The sequence below is a fragment of the Zootoca vivipara genome, chromosome 10 (genome assembly GCF_965207765.1).
Source record: "Zootoca vivipara chromosome 10, rZooViv2.hap1.1, whole genome shotgun sequence".
Taxonomy (NCBI): domain Eukaryota; kingdom Metazoa; phylum Chordata; class Lepidosauria; order Squamata; family Lacertidae; genus Zootoca; species Zootoca vivipara.
In genome coordinates, this window is record NC_142593.1 from 32132616 (window position 1) to 32155475 (window position 22860).

The 22860-nt window shown below is 44.7% G+C and overlaps 1 protein-coding gene across 1 annotated transcript in view; it reads right to left on the reverse strand.

Annotated features, from left to right (window-relative positions):
- RASGRF2 (Ras protein specific guanine nucleotide releasing factor 2) overlaps positions 1-22860 on the reverse strand; it is a 97908-nt gene that overhangs the window by 16852 nt on the left and 58196 nt on the right. Inside the window, exons 15-18 of the mRNA XM_035099765.3 lie at positions 21634-22022; positions 17786-17914; positions 15946-16035; positions 3381-3487 (exon numbers count right to left, since the gene is read on the reverse strand). Coding sequence (XP_034955656.2) covers positions 3381-3487; positions 15946-16035; positions 17786-17914; positions 21634-22022 — 715 coding nt within the window. The remainder of the gene's footprint in view (positions 1-3380; positions 3488-15945; positions 16036-17785; positions 17915-21633; positions 22023-22860) is intronic.

The following is a 22860-nucleotide window of genomic DNA, read 5'->3' on the forward strand; positions in this document are numbered from 1 at the left end:
GTAAGATAAGCTCTGCAAAACAGAATAAAGTACTGTCTTAATAGAGCCATGAACTCACACAGCAAGCCTGTCACAATATGCTTACGTATATGATGTACATAGGGCCAATTAACACTCCATATTGCTTTAGACCTCTTAAGCATTTCATTTGCCACATAACTGTTTTCAGGCTGGCTTGTAATAGGGTCCTTTAACTTAAATGTGAAAGAGAGGAGGAAGATAAGAAGAAATACTGCTTTGAGGCATATCTGACAACTCTGCCTCGTACATATAGAAAAAGTGTGTACATTACAGCTTGTTATATAATACTGTGCCTTGAAGAGGCAAGAAATGCAAAACACCTTTGAGAAACTCTGCCAGGAAAATTGTAGGAGCACTGTGCTCTCTGGGTGCTAAACACCCATATTTATTAGCCCACACCAGGGGCCACTTTGAACAGTATGAGACAACCGATGTATCACCATGGAAATCTACTGTATGTTGAGATAACTGTAACACATACACACACACACACGCCCCAGCTTTTTAGAGAATGGAAGGAAAAATCTATGAAGAATTAAACATTCGAAATAACATCAGTTATATACACATTGACAAAATATACCTGGTGATTATAACTGGACACATAAGAAAAGTCACTTGGACATCATCCACGGGTAAGTTTCATGTCTTTCCAAAACCAGTGGAATTTCATGCCCAGGCACATGATGCCTGCAGCGCAGGGAGAGGCCAACCATAGAAATAAAACACAGGGCATTTCTATTGGGTTGAAATCAGCCACAACTTGATTTCAGCAAGGCCTTTGACAAGGTGCCCCATGATATTCTTGTAAAGAAGCAAGTAAAATGCGGGCTAGACAATGCCCGCATTCAATGGATTTGTAACTGGCTGACTGACCAAATCCAAAGGGTGCTCATCAATGGCTCCTCATCCTGGAGAGTAGTGACTAGTGGGGTGCCACAGGGTTCTGTCTTGGGCCCAGTCTTATTCAACATCTTTATCAATGACTTGGATGATGGGCTTGAGGGGATCCTGAGCAAGTTTGCAGATGACACCAAATTGGGAGGGGTGGCTAATACCCCAGAGGACAGGATCACACGTCAAAATGACCTTAACAGATTAGACAACTGGGCCAAAGCAAACAAGATGAATTTTAACAAGGAGAAATGTAAAGTACTACACTTGGGCAAAAAAAAATGAAAGGCAAAATACAGGATAGGAGACACCTGGCTTGAGAGCAGTACATGTGAAAAGGATCTAGGAGTCTTGGTAGACCACAAACTTGACATGAGTCAACAGTGTGATGTAGCAGCTAAAAAAGCCAATGCAATTCTGGGCTGCATCAATAGGAGAACAGCATCTAGATCAAGGGAAGTAATAGTACCACTGTATTCTGCTATGGTCAGACCTCACCTGGAGTATGTGTCCAATTCTGGGCACCACAGTTCAAGAAGGATACTGACAAGCTGGAACGTGTCCAGAGGAGGGCAACCAAAATGGTCAAAGGCCTGGAAACGATGCCTTATGAGGAACGGCTTAGGGAGCTGGGCATGTTTAGCCTGGAGAAGAGAAGGTTAAGGGGTGATATGATAGCCATGTTCAAATATATTAAAGGATGCCATATAGAGGAGGGAGAAAGGTTGTTTTCTGCTGCTCCAGAGAAGCGGACGCGGAGCAATGGATTCAAACTACAAGAAAGAAGATTCCACCTAAACATTAAGAAGAACTTCCTGACAGTAAGAGCTGTTCAACAGTGGAATTTGCTGCCAAGGAGTGTGGTGGAGTCTCCTTCTTTGGAGGTCTTTAAGCAGAGGCTTGACAGCCATCTGTCAGGAATGCTTTGATGGTGTTTCCTGCTTGGCAGGGGGTTGGACTGGATGGCCCTTGCGGTCTCTTCCAACTCTATGATTCTAACTTTATTAATTACAGATGTAAGGAGGTTTTGGCCAAGGCATTGGGCATCAAGCAGCCTGACTGCTTGATAAGTAGGGTCGCTACTGACATGCACCAGGTGATATGATATGATCCGAGCTGTGCCATCATTAGAAAGGTGCTATAGCTTACCGGCCCCTGTGTGGACAGAGGCATCCCTCCTGGATCCTCGGTCAGCTAATGGGATAGTCGATCAGCTAAGGATCCAACCCAATGCCTTACCCGCCAAAAGTTGTGACTTCTGATATGAGGTAGGCAAAAACCTGCAGACCGGTTAATTTGTCTGCAGGAAAAAAAATCTTCCCTGGCCCCAAATACAGTGACCGACTATACCACAACAAGGTCCCCACACTGACCTGCCCACTCGCCTTTGGAAAAGACACAAACAGACTGGCTGGGTAGTGAATCCCACAATGATCTGCCCAGGTGCGGCCCTCCTTTTATACTATGGGGGCGGACCAAGTTGAAGCCAGGTCATCACCTACCCTGCCCTGCCGGCACCCTGATTGCTTGTTCAAGCAGGCCAAAGCCAAATCGGCAGGGGAGGCACCCCAATAGCCATGCGAGCAAGAAACAAACAAACAACCTTTCATGTGACATTTCACAGAGCATGATGGGATTGCATGGGATCCACTGCAGCCTGACGAAGTAGAGCAATTTTATACCCGTTCTGGCCACTGCCAGAAAGAGGCACTGATATGGCGGTGTTCCATGATTTCTACAGTTAGCCCAATTAAAATTTTATTCTCTGTTATGTAATGCGACATGGAAGCATTGCTTTCCACATGCAGTAAGGTAATGTTTAAATCACCCACGAGTAACTATGCTGTTATTTGAAAGAGGGAAAGCCCAAGTAATAGGAGAACAACACAGAGCCATGACTCAATATTATATTTCAATAGCTAATCATACTGGATACATATTTTGCTGATCCATGCTGCATCTAAACACCTACAGTATATATTTAAAAACCACTCTGAAAATGATCTGAAAAAAACAGTTGTAAAGCTCACAATGGAAAATTTCATTCAGTTCCAATTTCAGCTCTACAGCACCAACTGGTTTCACAGTGTTACAACATGTTTATAACTTAAACAAACAAACAAACAAACAAACCTAATGTAGCTGAGTCCCCAGCGGTAGATTTTTGGCAACTGTGCCTGTCTCAGAACTGAACAAACAAACCTTTATTAGCTTATTCCAAACAATGCATTCGTTGAGTAAAACACGACTGTAATGAGAAAAGCTAACCTTGTTCCCTTGTAATTATACCACAGCAATATAACTATTCTAATGAGGCTGCACTGCAAACCTAAATTTGTAATATGACAATTGTGATGCTTAACACAGAGCCCAAATTGGTAATTCTGCACCAATGATATGTTGTGTGTGTGCACAAATTCTTTGATACAATGGAGATTTTGCTGGGGAAATGTAACAAAAAGTACCTGAGAATGCTTTGAGACCCAGTGGCGAAGGACATTCAGGACACGATTAGTAGCTGCTCGACGTATTATGAATTCCTTATCGCATGTTCGTTCAGAGTTATTAAACCCTACACAATTTAAAAGGAAAGTTCAAGATGAAATAAATGCTGCTAGATGAAAAGGAAAATCTATGGGAATCATTTCTCCCCCCCCCCCCGCCCAACACATAGCCCATTGGCTCAGAGCATATCTTTTAAAAATTCCCTTAAACGCTAACACATTTAAGGAGGAGGAGGAGGAGGAGGAGGAGGAGTTTGGATTTGATATCCCGGTTTATTACTACCCGAAGGAGTCTCAAAGCAGCTAACATTCTCCTTTCCCTTCCTCCCCCACAACAAACACTCTGTGAGGTGAGTGGGGCTGAGAGAATTCAAAGAAGTGTGACTAGCCCAAGGTCACCCAGCAGCTGCATGTGGAGGAGCGGAGATAATTAATGCATGGAATTCATTGCCACAAGGTATGGCAATGGACATGATCTTAGATGGCTTTAAAACAAAATTAGACAAATGCACAAAGAATCAGTGTGTATCCACATATATTAATCAAAACTCCCATGTTCAGAGGTGATTTGCCACTAAATGCTTGGGAGGTGCAACTGCAGTGAAGGTCTATTGCCTTCAAACCCCAGTGAAGATCTCCTAGAGATCTTCTGATTGGTTGCTGCGGGAACCAGGATGATGGTGGACCTTTGGTATGATTAAGTATTCTACTATGACTTAACCCTTAACATAAATGTGTAATATCAGCACTTACTGGCCTATTAGGGAAAGGACTATGCACCGCAGTTTGTACCTATCCGATTATTTAACATTTTTTTTACTGAAATTGAACAATTCCCATAATACATAAGGTATGTCCAAAAATAAGAAGCTGACCATCTCATCATTGTTTGACAACAATTATCTATACCACAGAGATATTTGCCTTTGGCAGACCTTCTCTAACTTCCTTTGTTGGCAAACCTAATATAACTTGAGTCAAGTCTTTATTGCATCAGCATTTATGTTTTCCCAGCACATGCACTTTATTATATGCACAAATTTGAACAAATATTGGCTCCTCTACATGACACGCAGCATCATTTGACCATGAATACCGGTAGCTTCCTGTTTTGTCGTAACCTTCCTTTTTCTAGTTTTCTTTCTATGCACAGTGTTTGACTGCACAGAACAAATGGTCTTGGAAGCTTCTGCATATTTATCTCCCTCACTGAAGTATGAGGCTGCCTCTCACTAATTAATTCAATATATTTGTTAATTGTCCTTAGCTAAACATTGTCAGCCCCACTTATACTTAGTTACCCTCATTATTCGGCAGTAAGGTTTATCATACTTAATAGCCCCATTGTTTTTGTATTTATCATTGTCTGTTCTGCAGATTCAATTATCTTTCTCCTTGCTCATTTTTATGTCATTTGCAATTATTCTTTGTTTTTATTTGGAACATTTACTAAATGCATTTTCTGCTTGTTCGGGGTCTGACTAATTATTTGGGATTGGAAAATAATGATTCTGCAAAATAGACTAAATGCTGTGCATAATTTTTGGTTTCCTTTGCAGCACAGTTTGACTAGCTGTGGTTGGTCACCTGCAACTATCTGCTTTGTAGAAATCTGTTCTTGTTATATATTGTCACAGTGGCCTGAGTAGGCTACTTCAGAGTAACGACGCTACGCAGCTCTGCATTTTATTCTTTTATTGGTGCTGCGTATTTACAGTGCTAAGTTCATTGCTATTTACACAGAGTAATGTGTTCAGTCGGTATCAGAACCTCCGAATGACTTTTGGCGCGTCTTTCCCCAGCACAAAAGCCTCGGCAGACCCATCCTCTTGCCCCTCCTCTTTCTGCGTAATTCTGGCGTTGGAGGGATGGGTCTCCCCCCCTTACTTGCCCCTTCCTGTCCCACCTGGGACCCTGGCTCCGCTACCTTGCCTGAGCCTCGGACCCGACTTCCTGCTTCCCCACTGGAATCAGAGCTCCCTCTGCTTTCCCCTGTGGTCAGTGTTGGGCTTGAACTCAGGAGGGGAGGGACTTCGCGATATCCCCTGTCCCTCACATCCACCCCCCTTCCAAGCTCCCCTTCTCCCCTCCCCAGGTCCCCCCCAGGTGTCGGTGACGACTGGAAGCCTAGGAACTCAGTGCTTTCCGAGCCCGTTGGTGTGAACACCTCCGCCCAGTCCTGCGAGGCCCCCCCTTCCGCCTGGGAGGACTGGAATCCCAAAAAGTCCGTGGCGTCTGAGCTGGTGGGGGTAAAAATGTGCTGCCAATCTGCTTCTGCCTCTGACTGGGTGGATCTTGGTGACACCCATATCTCGTCTCCCGATTCCTCAAACTCCGCTTCCCAGCGCCATGGGGAGCTGCTCTCCCGTGCCTCCTCCTCCTCCCCCTCCCTTTCCATGTGCCAGGGCTTGGGTCTGTGGGGGAAGAGGGCGTGAAATTCTTCCACCAAGAATTCCTCCTGTATCTGAGTGGCGGGGACCCATTCATTCTGGGAGGGCGGAGCGTCCTCCCATGCCATGAGGTACTCCAGTCCCCCCACCCCCCTCCGTGAATCAAGGATGGCCGTGGCTTCATTGAGTTGCTCCCTGCCTCCCCTCTCCCCCCCTCCCTCGGGGGTGTGTTCGCTGTCTCGGAGCCTGCTGCTTTCCCTGTACGGCGACAGCAGCGATCTATGAAACACTGGATGCACCCTCATGTCCTCTGGCAGTGCCAGCCTGTATGCCACCGGGTTGACCTGTTGCGTGACTGTGAAGGGACCCAGCCTTCTGGGCGCCAGCTTTTTGCACCTCCCTCTGGTGGGCAGGCCCTCCGAGGACAACCAAACCTTGTCCCCCACCCTGATGACCTCCCCTTGTCGCCTGTGGCGATCTGCCCCCCTTTTGTACGCTTCCTTGGCCCTCTCCAAGTGTTCTCTGAGCTGCTGGTGCACCGTCTCCAGTTCCTCTGCCCAATCCTCAGCCTGTGGGCCCTCCTCCTCCTCCTCCCCCTCCCTCTCTGGGAAAGATCTGAGGTCGCGCCCGTAATTGGCCTTAAAGGGCGACACCCCTGTGGAGACGTGCACCGCATTGTTGTAGGCAAATTCTGCCAGTGGCAGTCTATCCACCCAGTCTGTTTGCCGCTGGCTGACGTAGCATCTCAGGTACTGTTGCAGAATGGCGTTGACCCTCTCCGCCTGTCCGTTGGTCTGCGGGTGTCTAGCTGTCGACAAGCTGACCTCCACCTGCAGGAGGTTCATGAGCCGCCTCCAGAACCTGGAAACAAATTGGCGGCCTCTATCCGAAATAACCCTTAAAGGTAATCCATGCAGTCTGAACACGTGGTCCACAAACAGTTTGGCTGTCTCTTCTGCCGAGACCGCCCTGGCACACGGTATAAAGTGGCACATTTTGGACATGAGGTCCACCACCACCAACACTGCGGTCTTGCCCCTGGAAGAAGGCAGATCTGTGATGAAGTCCATGGACACCACTTCCCACGGCCTGTGTGGGGTGGCTAAGGGCTCCAGCAAGCCTGGTGGCGCTGCTCTGACCACCTTTGCCCGCTGGCAGGTGTCACAGCCCCGTACATAGTCTCGAACATCTTCCCGCACCCCTGGCCACCAGAAGTGTCTCATGACTAGGTGGGCGGTTTTGTCCCTTCCAAAATGACCCGCCGTTGGGTTGTCGTGCATCTGCTTGAGGACTGTACGTCTCAGCTGGGTGGTGGGCAGGTAGAGTGCACCCTTGTAGAAAAGCAGCCCCCTGCGTTCTGCAAAGTCTTTTGCCTGCTCCCTCCCCCCTCTCAGTTCTCTGAAGATGCGGTTGGCAAATTCATCCGCTGCCGTCAGTGCTGTGAGTTCTGCCTCGCTCACCACTGCTGCTCCGCAGGACCATGCTGACGGGGGGAAGATGTGCCTGGGTGCTGGTGGCGCCTCCTCCTCCATGTACTCTGGCTTGCGGGAGAGGGCATCCGCCCTGACATTCTGCTCCCCCGGGATGTAGTGGATGGAGAAGTTGAAGTTCGAGAAGAACTCTGCCCACCGTATCTGCCGCTGGTTGAGCACCCTGGCAGTTCTCCAGAACTCCAGGTTCTTGTGGTCTGTGCACACCTGGATGGGGTGCTTGGCGCCCACCAGGAAGTGTCGCCAGTGCTGGAACGCAGCGTAGATCGCAAGAAGTTCCCTATCAAACACTGTGTAGTTGCGTTCAGGCTGTGTCAGCTTCCTGGAGAAGAAGGCACAGGGTCTCCACTCCCTGTTGGCGTCCAGTTGCAACAAAATCGCGCCCACAGCTTTTTCAGAAGCATCTGTCTCAATGCGTAGGGGCGCGTCCTGCACCACATGGAACAGGTTTTGGTCTGAGGCGAACACTCTCTTGAGGCTTTCGAACGCTGCTTGCGCCTCTGGTGTCCACCTGAACTTCTGCTTGCCTCTCAGGCAGTCCGTGATGGGAGCCGTAACGCGAGAGAAGTTCTTGATGAACTTCCTGTAGAAGTTAGCGAAGCCTAGTAGGCGTTGGGCATCTTTGCGCGTCCTGGGGCTGTGCCAGTCCAGGATGGCCTGCACCTTGTCCTTGTCCATCGCCAGCCCCTTGTCTGACAGCTTGTAGCCCAGGAAGTCCACCTCTTTGGTGTGAAACTTGCACTTCTCCAGCTTCACATACAGGTGGTTCTCCTTCAGGCGTTGCAACACCTCTCTGACATCTTTCACATGCTGCACTGGGTCATTCGAGTAGATAAGGATGTCATCTAGGAAGACCAAGCATTTCCTGAAGAGGAGGGACCCCAGGACGTGGTGCATGAAGGCCTGGAAGCATGCTGAGCCCCCTTGCAAACCGAAGGGCATCACCAGATATTCAAAAGAGCCCAGAGGCGTGAACATCGTGGTTTTCCATTCATCTCCTTCCCGGATCCTGATCAAGTTGTACGCCCCCCTTAGGTCCAGCTTGGTGAAAATCTTGCCCCTGCGTGCCGCTGTCAGGAGATCATCCACTCTGGGCATGGGGAAAGCCACTGGCTCTGTCACCGAATTCAGCCGTCTAAAGTCCACCACAAGACGGCGCTGTTGCGTGTCTTTCTTGTCCACCCAGAAGACCGGGCTGCCCCCTGCTGCCTTGCTTTCCCTTATGAACCCCCGCTTGAGGTTCTTGTCGATGAAAGCGCGCAGATCCTCCAGCTCCTGGTCTGACATGGCGTACAGCTTGGCTGGGGGTATCGTCGCCCCTGGCACCAGGTTGATCTGGCAGTCAAAAGGCCTGTGCGGGGGTAGGTGGTCGGACTCCGCTTCGCTGAAGACCTCCTGCAGGTCCCAGTACTGCTTGGGTATTGCCTCACCCCCTTTGATATGCATGGTGGCCACCGTGGCTATCGGAGGCCCCTCCCCTGGTTGGTGCTGCATGCAATGTTCCAGACAAAAGTCCGACCCAAACGTGATGCACCTCTGGTGCCAACTGATGGAGGGGTCGTGGCGCGCCAGCCAGCTCATGCCCAAGACGATGGGGGGGTCTGAGATGGTGGTGACGTTGAACGCCAGTGTCTCTGAGTGCCTTCCCACCGTCATTCTCATGGGGGGGGTTTGATGTGTGATGGCCCCTCCCAGCAGCTCCCTGCCGTCAATGGTTGCCACGTGCAGAGGAAAATCCAACTGCAAAAGCTGGATTTGGTGCTCTTCTGCAAAGCTTCTCGAGAAGAAGTTGGCGGACGCCCCACTGTCAATTAGGGCGAGGACCGTCAGGGGATAGCCATTTGGGAGCGTTAGCGTCACTTCTAGAACCACTCCTGCTCTGGGAGGGGTGGGCTGGCTCTGCACCTCTCTGTGCGGGTGGGCGGGCTGGGGCAGTTGTCTGCTGACTGTGCCTGGCTGCTGCCCCTTGTCTCCTGCAGCCAGGCTTTCCCGTTTCCCTGCTGTGGTGCTGCGTCAGTGGGGGAGGGCACCACCGTTCCCGCCTTTCCTTGCCACTCCCTGCGATGTGGGCAGTCTCTGACGAGATGCTGGGGTGAGTTGCAGAGAAAGCAATTCCCGCCCCTTCCCTCCTTGCGTCTTGGCGCCGCTGGGGTTTGAAAAGCCCGCGCGCGCGCGCTATCAATCTGCATGGGCTCCTGGTCCTGGCTGGCTCCAGGCGTGGCTTGAAAGGGTTGTTGAGGGAGTGGCTTCTCCTGCGACCGTGGGAACCAAGCCCGCTTTGCGCGCGTCGCTTGCTTGTCGTTCCACCGGGATTCCTGCCTCACCCCCACCGCCAGAGCTGCTTTGCTCAGCTGATCCATAGTACTGGGCTTTGGACCTCTCGAGAGTTCATCCTTCACGTCCTCGTTCAAACCCAAGTAAAACGCAGCTTGCATAGGAGGCGACTCCAAAACCCACCCCAGTCTGTGCACCAGCATGGTGAATTTCGCCCAATATGCGCGAACTGTCATATTTCCTTGTCGTAAATTATGCAGTTCCTCCTTAGTCTGGTCCAAATGACTATCTGACGAATACATCGTCCTCAAACCTTCTAGAAATTGTTGAACATTTTTCATGCAAGGATTCTTGGTTGCGATTAATGGTCTTAGCCACTCCCTGGCTGCTCCGGTAAGATGTTCCACAATAAACGCTACTCTGTGCTCATCATCGGGGAACTCATTCTGGTGCAGCTCAAGAGCATACACGATCTCAGTCTCAAAGCCATGATATTCCCTCGGGTCTCCATTGAACTTGCTTACAAGGGTCCCTGCTCTCCTTCCTGGCAGCACTTGGACTTGGGGAGCCCCTCCCGCCTTGTCTTTCTCTGCATCTAGCTTGCTTTGGAGGTCTACCGCCACCGCCCTTAATTGCTGCTCTCTTTCCTGAAGCGCTCTCACCTGTTCCGCAAGTTGTAGCCGGTCTTCCTGGACCTTCTTAGTCTCTTCTTTTGCTGCCTTTAATTCTCCCTGTGCCTGCAGATGCAGCTTCTGCAGCTCCTCTTGTGCTTGTTCAGCGAGCTGCCGCCATTTCTCCGCCTCTGGCACGCTCATCCCGGCAACTCCAAAGTAGCCCAAAAAGATTCGGAGGTTGCTGTCACAGTGGCCTGAGTAGGCTACTTCAGAGTAACGACGCTACGCAGCTCTGCATTTTATTCTTTTATTGGTGCTGCGTATTTACAGTGCTAAGTTCATTGCTATTTACACAGAGTAATGTGTTCAGTCGGTATCAGAACCTCCGAATGACTTTTGGCGCGTCTTTCCCCAGCACAAAAGCCTCGGCAGACCCATCCTCTTGCCCCTCCTCTTTCTGCGTAATTCTGGCGTTGGAGGGATGGGTCTCCCCCCCTTACTTGCCCCTTCCTGTCCCACCTGGGACCCTGGCTCCGCTACCTTGCCTGAGCCTCGGACCCGACTTCCTGCTTCCCCACTGGAATCAGAGCTCCCTCTGCTTTCCCCTGTGGTCAGTGTTGGGCTTGAACTCAGGAGGGGAGGGACTTCGCGATATCCCCTGTCCCTCACATCCATCATATTACATAATGCACAAGTTGAATGGTGGGGTTTCCCAAGTGGACTCTCCTGACATTTAGGCAGCGGAGATTTTGCAATCCTATGATTAACAGCCATCTAAGAACCTTTTTTACAGTGAAGAAATAATGATGTTATTGTACTTTTTGCACAAAAAAGCATGAAAATGTTATAAATACGAAGAGTAGCAAGTATTACATGTGATAATATCAGGGCTGTGCTAATTAGCAACAACAATCTCAATTAAGTGCAAAAGGATGCATTTTATGAAAAAAACAGTTTAACGATGCATTGAGATTGATGGTGTCTATATTCATAGTGGCTATCATAGGAAACAGATCTTGGAATCATAGTGGAAAGAACACTGAAAACATGAATTTAGTGTACCCAAGCTTTAGGCAGAATCAGAAAGTAAAGGAAAGAAGGAAAAAGCGCCAGCAAATATGTAAATCTATGTAATGTGTGAACACCATTGCATAGGAGTAAAGACAGAAACAAATCTGACACTGATGACACCATACAGCTAGGGTGTAGAGAGCTCTAGAATGTACCTTAAAAAAAACCAACTTCATTGTGCTCTAAGGCAGCAATGTGAACCCCCCCCCCCCCCAATGCAAATCTCATGAAACTGTGCTTTTAGTAAAACAAAAAATCAGGCCAAGGATGTCAGCAGAAAAGACTATCAGCAAGTTTCAAAATGCAGTCTCGAGCAGGTCGGCCGCCCTGGCTCTGAGGGGCGGAGATCGCTCCGGCGCCCCCTGCCTACCGGCCCGGCGCCCTAACACACCGCGCCACCAGGGGTCTACCTAGAGCCGTCCCTGATTGCCAACAATATATAAGTACCAGTGGGTCCTTTATATCTTTACAGATAGTTCCCTTATATATTTCAGTGCACTAGATTGTAGCCTAGTAATTTTTGCTGCTCAATATACAGTGAATATTTGTTGTTTAGTTGTTTAGTCTTGTCCGGCTCTATATACAGTGAATATGTTGTTGTTGTTTAGTCGTGTCCGACTCTTCGTGACCCCATGGACCATAGCACGCCAGGCACTCCTGTCTTCCACTGCCTCCCGCAGTTTAGTCAGACTCATGTTCGTAGCTTCGAGGACACTGTCCAACCATCTCATCCTCTGTCGTCCCCTTCTCCTAGTGCCCTCAATCTTTCCCAACATCAGGGTCTTTTCCAGGGAGTCTTCTCTTCTCATGAGGTGGCCAAAGTATTGGAGCCTCAGCTTCAGGATCTGTCCTTCCAGGGAGCACTCAGGGCTGATTTCCTTAAGAATGGATAGGTTTGATCTTCTTGCAGTCCATGGGACTCTCAAGAGTCTCCTCCAGCACCATAATTCAAAAGCATCAATTCTTTGGCGAGCAGCCTTCTTTATGGTCCAGCTCTCACTTCCATACATCACTACTGGGAAAACCATAGCTTTAACTATACGGACCTTTTTAGGCAAGATGATGTCTCTGCTTTTTAAGATGCTGTCTAGGTTTGTCATTGCTTTTCTCCCAAGAAGCAGGCGTCTTTTAATTTCGTGACTGCTGTCACCATCTGCAGTGATCAAGGAGCCCAAGAAAGTAAAATCTATCACTGCCTCCATTTCTTCCCCTTCCATTTGCCAGGAGGTGATGGGACCAGTGGCCATGATCTTGGTTTTTTTGATGTTGAGCTTCAGACCATATTTTGTGCTCTCTTCTTTCACCCTCATTAAAAGGTTCTTTAATGAATATACTGTATACTTTAATGAATATACTGTATATTCTTTAATGAATATACTATTCTTTAGTGAATATACTAACATGCAAAGTTTTCAGGATCCTCACCAGTGACTTTGGGCTTACCCACACTTCCTCTTGTTGCACTACTTTCTCACAGGGGAAACTGCTCTTCAGCGCTTAATTGGAGCAAGGGGCAATTAGGTTTTCTGTGGATTGCTGTTTGTTCCAATTTAGAGCTCAAGACTAGGCCTCTCTTGCAGCTTTCTACCACATGCCAAAAGCATCACTGCCCATGCACTGTCTTCTTCTCTTTTGCTCTATTCTCTGACGACAGGCTGCATTAATTAAATCTCAGGATGCAGCTTAATTCAGGAAGGACCCCATGACCTGCCATAGAGGTGCCAGTGGCCTCAGTCCTCCCTTTACAGTTGAAGATGTATTTATTAACAGGTGTGGTTTTCTTTCTCTTCCTCCAATAACTACCATTTTAATAGAAGCTTGCTGATTAATAAAAGCTGCATGGTGCAGTTCCCCTCGGTTTGAAGGAGAGCATTTGCCTAACCAGTTAATAAAATTGCTAAGCAACAGTTCTCTAGATTCAAAACAGCTCTTGGTTCTGGAACAAAAATAGAAGTCTATTCAAACTGATCACATAATTCGTGAAAATTGAAAAGAAAGAAAAAAGGATTAATGTTCCCGAGTATAAAATTCAAGGATAGATTGAAGCACGTTAATTCTCTGCCTATTATTGACACCCCAGACAGTCTAAAGACAAACTTTAGGAAATACGATAGATATGCAAATTCCAGGTAGAAATACACTAGGGAGGAAATGCCAAGGCCAATATTTTAATCAATGGGGAATACAGTGAAAAACACTGCCATGCTTCATTCTAGCAAAAACAGCACATATTGTGCACCAATAAGGTGTGCTAGATGGCAGACGTGAGAGAATGCTTTCACCTTTCAAAACTACAGATTGAAGAGTTTCATCAAATGTAGCTTTTCCCAGTGTTGTAACAGTAGAACATTTTCTTAGCAGTGTGCAATAACACAAAATGAAAAAATAAAAACAACAGTAAAAATTTAAACACAAGAGCAAAAGAAATACACAATCAACCACCTACCAGCAATCTGCTGGAGCAAATCATTCAGTTACTTGGTTGAAGGCAGATGACTGAAACCCACCTGCACTGTGCTGAGCTCCCCATTCCTCATCCCTCCCCCTCTCAGTAACTGGCAAAGATACTCAGTGCTGGAAAGTGAGGTGAGCCCCACTGCCCTGCCCATACCACCCTGCCAGCTGAACCGCCAGTGATTTTCTGGGAACCCTTTCTGAGCCTTCAGCTTTCATTTGTAAAAGCAAGTCTCTAGTCCTTTTCAATGCGACAATACAAGGAAAAGCATGCAGACGGAATTGGTCTCTACTGAATTGCTCTCTAAGAAATAATTTAACTGATGTAAGTGTATTGGATGACCTCCCTCTTCTACAACTTATTCCTGGCCTGCTTACCACATAATTTCTGCCTACAGGACTGGCACCATGTACACCATGACCACAGTCATGGTTGTCTCAAGAAACTATAGGGCCCATAGATGGCACATGGACAACCAGCGAATTGAATGGGTCAAAGTTTTCAAATATCTTGGCCTTATTTTCCAGTCTACGGGGTCATGGGGAGCACACCAGAAATGTGCAAGGAAAAAGCATCCCAAAGGCCCAAAATTCTGGCACACTTTTTCTGCAAAAAAGGTGATAAACATATACCATCAGTCCTGGAAGTGTTCCAAGCTAAACCCCTAGCACAGTTATTATATGGGGCTCAGATTTAGACAGGCACTCACCTTGGATCTACAAAAGCTGTCCAATCAAAGTTCTTAAGGCAAATTATGTCTGTACCAGCCTGTGTCCCAAACGCATCATTGCATAGAGGCTAATCTTCCCTTGGTAGAATTGCGGATTTGGCATAGGACTCTTTAACTATTGGCTCCGCCTAAAATTAAATCCCCCCAGTCTAATATCCCTAGTGCTGCAAGATTGTAACAAGAGCGCCTGGACTAAAATTGTCTATCGAAAACTTCACTCCTGTGTTTATCACTACAACAGCTACTCACTTTGGGTTTTAGTAAAGCAAACAGTCTAATTTGTCAGCACCTAAACGATATCGAGCGTCAGAACAACTTGGCCACAATAAGGAAATTTTGCCCATGGTATGACAATTTTCCACCTACCTATTTCGACTCGCTGGCACCCTATCTGCATAACCTAGCAATTCTAAAACACAGGTGCACTTTTACTCTCACAATATTGAATGTATTGCCCTTGGCTGTATTTGAGGGACGATTCAAAGAGATTCCACACGAAAAATGCTTATGTCCCTGTGGAGATGGCCATACCAAATTGGTGGTGCATGCCCTTCTGGCTTGCACTCTTTATAAAGACTTGAGGAATGAGGTTATCACCCCTCTTTTATTGTCCACTCTGGGTTGCCCAGTCACTGCCACAGTGTCCTTTCTCTTGGCAGATCAAGATGAGCAGGTGACAGCAAAGCTTGCAAGGTTTTTAGCTGGGGCAATTAGAATAAGATCCACTATTTGACTACTGATTCAAAACCCTAAAATGTTATTTTATATAACTGATTTTTTATTTCTATTCTTTGTATATCATATTGTTGTTTTATTGCTATGGCCGATGTCTGACGCAAATAAAGATTCATTCATTCATTCATTCACCATGAGCACAGTGATGAATATTTCAAAGAAATATTTGTCAATCATTTAGCCTGAAATCCTGTACGTCGTTATGTGGCAGCAAGCCCAATTGAATTCAATGGGATTTACTTCTGAATTGGGATAGTATTATGCTGCCTTTTGGACCAAAGCCCCCCAGAGGAGCCTGCAAATATTCGATTGCAAATATTGACTGCATTCACTTACTAAAGGTAAAGGTAAAGGGCCCCTGACCATCAGGTCCAGTTGTGTCCTACTCTGGGGTTGCGGCGCTCATCTCATTCTATAGGCCGTGGGAGCCGGCGTTTGTCCGCAGACAGCTTCTGGGTCATGTGGCCAGCATGACAAAGCTGCTTCTGGCGAACCAGAGCAGCACATGGAAACGCCGTTTACCTTCCCGCCGGAGCGGTTCCTATTTATCTACTTGCACTTTGATGTGCTTTCGAACTGCTAGGTGGGCAGGAGCTGGGACCGAGCAACGGGAGCTCACCCCGTTGCAGGGATTCGAACTGCCGACCTTCTGATCAGCAAGCCCTAGACTGTGGTTTAACCCACAGCGCCACCTGGGTCCTTTACTTACTAGTGCTCAGTAATTCAACCCCCACCCCCAAAAAAACCTTTGGTACCAGAAGACTCACCTGGTGGGCTCCCATGCCCAGCTGCAGCTGTAGCAATAGCAAAAGCAGAAGCAGGTGAAACGGAACAATGGCTGTTGTCAGTCACCTGTACTGCAAAGTAAATAACAAAAAATAAAACAGCATCAACAGCGAGCATTGTTTTGTAAATGAAAACCACAAGCTTGGATATCTTATCTCCATGTATGCTTTTATGGTAGAGGAAAAAACATTGTTTAAGCATGCATATATACAAGCAAACCATCTTGCTGGAAAAACAAACAGAACGTTTTGTCAATTTTTTAAACAGTTGTATCCAAATTGTTTTTGATTCAGCAAAGGCCTCTGCTAACGGAAGAGGAAGGAATACTGTACAGTCGTACCTCGGGTTACAAACACCTTGGGTTACGAACACCTTGAACTCCGCAAACCTGGAAGCATTTTCGTTGCACACGCATTCTGCGCATGCGCAAAATGGCGCTTCAGGTTACGACCATTTCAGGTTACGAACTGCGTCCTGGAACAGATCATGTTCGTAACCCGTGGTACCACTGTATATATTTTGGTCAACTCCAACCTCCCCCTGCAGACTCCCATTACCACTTCCCATGCTGTTCCAGAAGGGCAGCCAACCCTCCAGAAGACATTTTTAGGGGACAGCATTTGGGACAGGGGGCTGGCAAAAATCACCTCTCCCCACCTTCTGTTGGCAGAGGCATCAGTTGGATCAAAAACATTTCCATGAGGGGAATTTAACTAACAGAATAAGAGAATAGGAAGATGGAGTATTTAAGGAGGAGTGGGAAATGTTTGCAGAATATCTGAAGAATCATGTTAATCAGGCTGAAATGTCAGCAGGGTTAATGTAAATTCAGCAGTATAAAGCATTAAATATATAGGGAGGGAGAGAAATATGAACATAAGGGGAAAATAGAATATGCAGTCTTAATGGATAAATAAATAGAACCATGGAAGGGGGGAGGGGAGTCAGTGATTGAATGTATGATTATAATCAATGAAATGTGAGACATGGTAATGAAAAATTATTTTTAAAAAATATGAAAAAGCATTTCCATGAGGGGAAGCCAATCAGATTCCACGCTCAATTTCTAATCATACTTAACTTCCGCATGGCCTGATTCCCAAGAGAGATGTGAAAATTCCACTATGGAAATTCCACTATGGGCTGGGTATAAATATATTATTATTATTATTATTATTATTATTATTATTATTATTATTATTATTATTATTAAAAGAGTCGAGGAGAAAGAAGTTACTTCCGGCTCATGCAATGGAAGTGTTGGGTTCAGGACCAAGTTGTCAGTATGTTGCATCCTTTAAGCATCTGTTAGTGGGACTAACGATTTACTGGAGCTCTACCAAAAGAATTTCACTCCTGGTTAAGCAATTTATTCACATCCTGCAATGAGTAATTAGAATACCATCTGTACATTTTCAGTGCCACACAAATAGACTTATTTCCCACTAACAGTGATCAGTATCATACATCCCATCACCATACACAGTGCACAATATGTGCCCTCAGCTTGGTTCATGAAAATCTGTCAGTTATAAGACTCAAGTCAATATTTTTCTCGAACAAATGTACATCTAGTTCAAAATATTGCAGAACATTTCATCGCATCCTAACGCAAATACGCTTTTTGTTCTCGTGCTGCTCAAATGCTAATCATTTGGAATGGTGTTATTCACATCTTCTTTTCTTACATTTTGCAGAAAGAACAGAAATAGACAGTAAACAAATTGTTTAGAAATTTATTGTCACTACAAGGTCCTTTTGTAGTCACTTAAACTGATATAACCATGCAATGTATTAAAGTTTTGCTTTTTCTAACCTTACCCCCTGGCTGTCGATAACGTAGATGTCGTGGAGTCGAAGGGGATCTACACGGGGAGAGCTCAGGAGTCTCCACAGTTGGGGCACTTTCTGGGATAGTGCGATCCACTGATACAGATTCCAGAACCGCTGCTTTAAGAAGTATGCACTTTAATATAGAGATAGCAAGTGATCTTTATAATTCAATCATAAAACATTTCACATATCTGGTATGAAGTTATGTTACACCTTCTTAAACTCTAAAAACTAAAAGGTTATTTTTTTCAGTGTGCAGATTCTGAACAAAACAGATGCATTTTAAATGATTTTTTTAAAAGAAATGATTGAAACATTTGGTTTGAAAACAACAAAAACCCACTAATGTATTTAAATTAATGAGACCCTGTATAATGGTCAACTATAAAATCACCTTTAATATAAATATATGCGGAACAAAGTAATATTGTTCTTAAGACATTGATCATAGGACATTGGTCAAGGGGTCTTCCTTGTTCTGTTCAATGTTGATGAAAGCTCTGCACATGAAAAAGGATGGCTTTATATGCACTTTTTTCATCACTGAAAATCTATGTTCATGTGAAGTTCTGTGTGTACATTGGGAGCTCCTGGTGTTTGGGATACTAGCACTTAATTCTACCAGCCAACATCATTTTATAGTTCTGTCAGTGAACTTTAGTTTACGCCGCTCATGTAACATGTTCTGAGACAACCCTTTAGGAAATTTGGGAAATAATAGTAATGATAAAATATCAGGGTAGTTGACACCGACAGAAACCAATGACACAAGTAAGTATAAAGCTTATAAATAAGGGAATAGAGGACACCAATTTAAAACAAAATAGGCTGTACTATCAATAATGAAGATAGCCGTTTCATGATTTTGCATCTACTCAGACCAATGTCTAGTGGTACACACTAAATCTCAGAAACAACATTAAAGACAGGAAACGAACAAGTCAACTATTAGATTCACCAGAATCTAAAACAAACAGCACTGCAGAGTTTATGGATTCAAAAAGAACTGAGGTGAAAGAGAATGAATGGCCACTCTCTGTGTTGTGGTAAAAATTCCATACAGTTCAAGCAGTGGTGACATCTATTAGGTACCATATGCCATTATTTAAAATAAAATTGTCAACATCATTTCGGGTTGTTCTTAGCTGCAAGACTGCCCTCAGTTCAATGTTGTCCTCACATGTGTTTGCTGTATCAGACCTGTTTAAATGCTGCACTGAAAAGTATTCTCAACTGTTATTTTTCCTGTTGCCTTTGCTCCCTTTATTGGAGAGTTTAAATCTGAAGCATAATTTGTCAAACTACATGCAAAACATAATCTCTCAGTGTATTACCCTAATGCTACTACTGAGTTTTTCTCACTTTTGTTACCAAAATCCTCATAGGATTTGATACTTCTGCTTCAAAGGTCTTTTCTTACCCAAAGCTTCTTTTGTGTCATACAAAAATCAAAGTTCTTCACCTAAAAACTAGGCAGATTATATTTAATTATTTTTACATGTATTCATTTTCCTAGTTTGTTGGTGAGGGTTGAATTTAATTATGAAGGATAGAGTTTTCAAACTATATATATCTATCTATCCAATGTACGTCTCTACTGTATCAAACTCTTAATTCCACCTTAGAGCTTCTCTCACTTGTGTTATCAAAATCCTCACTGTATCTGATGCTTCTGCCTCAGGAGACACACCTTAACAAATATTAAGGCTGCATATATTCTGTCTGTCAACCAAGAAAATAAAAATCAGCAGAATAAATCATGGAAATTCATTGTACTTGCATGTCTCTATTTGTTTTGCATAATTCTGTTTATTTTGGTGCTTTTCATTTACACAGTTAACCTTCCATTTGCCTTATTCTTGATGCATATTCAGGCAAGAAGTCACTAGCTTAGGCATTAGGAAGAACTTATGTCATTTTAATTTATTATTATTATTATTATTATTATTATTATTATTATTATTATGCTTTTCCATTCTGCATAATGCCCGTTTACACTGCTGAGATTATATAACTGCGATTCTGCTGTAAAACTGAATAATTATGTCAACAGAGGACTGAACTACATGTTTTATCTCAGGCCATACATACGGTAGTTATTAGCTAACACAGTAGAATTTATTACATAGGGTAGTCTGCATTTCAGTACCAAACAAATGAACAGAGACTAATAGAGGAAGCCAGCTGTAACTGTTATGCATGATAATAGATACTAACTTTTGGCATAGTATCTGCCACCGAGGCATTTTTTATCTGCAAATGAGAACTAAACTTGCTTAACTTCTTATTTGCTAGAAATATTATTTCTGACACCATTCCTTAAGCTTATTTAATTAATGATGGGCTAATTACCACTGACATTATAACTAATGTCATTTTAAAAGATCTCTTGTTAAACAATATATTACTTTCTATGGTGACAAATCCTTTGGTGAAGACTGTATTAAGAGTCTCAGCAGGGAGCTTTTTTAAAAAAATCTTTTTCAAGGGAATTATGCTTTCTTCAGTTTTACTGTAATTCTTGTCAGGTTTCTCCAAAGAAATAAAAAGGGGCTATGCTCTTTTTTTGGGGGGGGGGAGGACTACAACTCATATAAGTAAAAAAAAAGAGAAGAAAACTGAGGCTGATAGAAATTTTCATGAGCACCAATTTCCTGGTTAGAATTTGCATGTTTAACAAGGAAAACCTTTGTAGAACAGATAAACAAATTACATAAAAACATCAAATATGTTTCTCTGCTCTTTGTCCAATTCCAGGACATTCATCACAGCTCACAGAGATGTGTGAAGGTCCCCAAGGCCCATCTAGTTCAGCACCCTGTTCCCCAGATGCCTCTGGGAAACCCACAAGTGGGATGTGAGGCCAATGGCCCTTTCCTACTGTTCTTTCCCAGAAACTGGTATCCTGGAGGCAGTAGACAGCCATCGCGACTCATAGACATGGGTAAGACCAGGCATCCCCAAACTTCGGCCCTCCAGATGTTTTGGACTACAATTGCCATCATCCCTGACCACTGGTCCTGTTAGCTAGGGATCATGGGAGTTGTAGGCCAAAACATCTGGAGGGCCGCAGTTTGGGGATGCCTGGGTAAGACTAAAGCTCCATGTATTTGCCCAATCCCTTTTTAAAGTCATCTAAGGTTGCATTCATGTGGCATTTTATTCCATTTCCCAACTTTTCCCAAACTGTTGATTTCCGCATTATATCTGCATTTTCACACAACATAAAAGTGACTTCCAGAAATATAGCGGAATATTGCACAAGTTTAGTGCCGATTTATTTGCGAATACATTTTTTTCTGAAAGTTGCACTGAAGAGGGAATTGCAGGTGCAGCTTGTCATGTAAGCTACACCTGCTGGAATTCTTATTTCTACGCAGATATTAAAGGTGCAGGAGTCCTATAGCTACCCTAGAATAGGACCAGAAATTCCAGCCATTATTTGTTGAAATAATTGCTCAAGGGATCTACACAAATTAAGGGGGGTTGCATCTTACAGCTCTAGAAAATCCTCTTTCTACATTTCTTACACTGATCCATAGCTGCCAAGTTTTCCCTTTTCTCGCGAGGAAGCCTATTCAGCATAAGGGGAAATCCCTTAAAAAAAGGGATAACTTGGCAGCTATGCACTGATCTTTTGAAGAAGAGGGGCCACTTTATTCCTCCACTGTTCCTTTCCCATTTGTGCACATAAAGGTAAGAGGATTTCAAGTTGTGCACTCGAGCAATGGATGATTTTCAAAACATAAGCATGCCCACCTCCCTTGTACCAGCACACCCACATTTCTTTGCAAAATAACAACCTTTAATTACACAATATATTGTATATATAATACCTCTTCGGATGCTTCTCCTTAGTTTGTTGCAAAGCTCAATACGTGGATTCTCTGAGTTTTCGTCTGCAAAGCCAGGACTTTGTTCTGGAGATGAAGGGCCTTTGCTAAGGTCCAATGGTACTTTAGATAGCGTGGGTGGTGGTGAAGTGGCAGGGCTGTATGTTGAGGTAGGGCTACTGGCAAGAGAGGACGTAGACAGATCTAAAGCCCCTACCCTAGAATTTAGTGGAGAACTTAGTGACAGTTTCCTGGTTCTGACAGGCGAGGAAGTCCTAGAGAGTGATAGAGGTGGAGGGGAAGAGAATTTGCGGCAAAGGTGTGGTGATTTTGCGTCAGCCAGGTGTTCTCCTCTGTTGTTTTGATTAGTAGCAAAAAACAATTCCAAAGATCTAGGAGAGAAAGGAAAGGCCTGAATGGACTTTGAACAGTGCATGTTAAAAACTACTCTTAAAGGAACACAGGTCACTTGTATTTTATGTGGCGGTAACATTTTGGAGATGGCATGTACAGGCAACTCCCCATTTACGCATATTGAAAGCACGTGCACATCGCCGCAAACCTGGAAATGGCACGAAAAGTGCAAAAATGGCGCTAAAAGAGTGAGAGAACAGCAAAAATGGTGCAAAAACAGTGTCTAGCAATCCCATGAGCCTTTGCAAGTGAAAACCCAGGAGCCCTTGCATCAAACTTTGTGGAGAGTTGGAGCTTGAGCAATGAGATTTGGAAGGAGCATTTAATTTGTGTGATTTCAACTGGCTGGCATTCAACCGCGTAAAGTTGAAATGGCACGTGTGAATTGTTGGGAGAGTGGGTTATGGGTTTGTTTTGTTCTTGTTTTTATTATGTATTTTGTGTTTTTATTTTTATGCTGTGAACTGCCCCGAGATCTTAAGATGAAGAGCAATATACAAATTAAATAAATAAATGTGCGTAAGATGCAAGCTACCTGTATATAATATTGAAATATGGTTATGTGCATATTGGAAAATAAAAGAGACAAATTCCAAAATAGAACATCTACCATACGAGGAGGTATGAATTGATTGGCATTACAAAGTCCAGGATGGATGTTTGAGGCCCAGCTGGATTTTATTCCTTCTCCCATGGCCGAAAGAGTAAGCAGTATGTAAAGCATAAAAACAAACATATGTAAAATTGTTATCCAGTGCATTTTGCAGGGTTTATTATGACAGGAGATCTCACGAGAACATAATGAGTAGAAAGGAA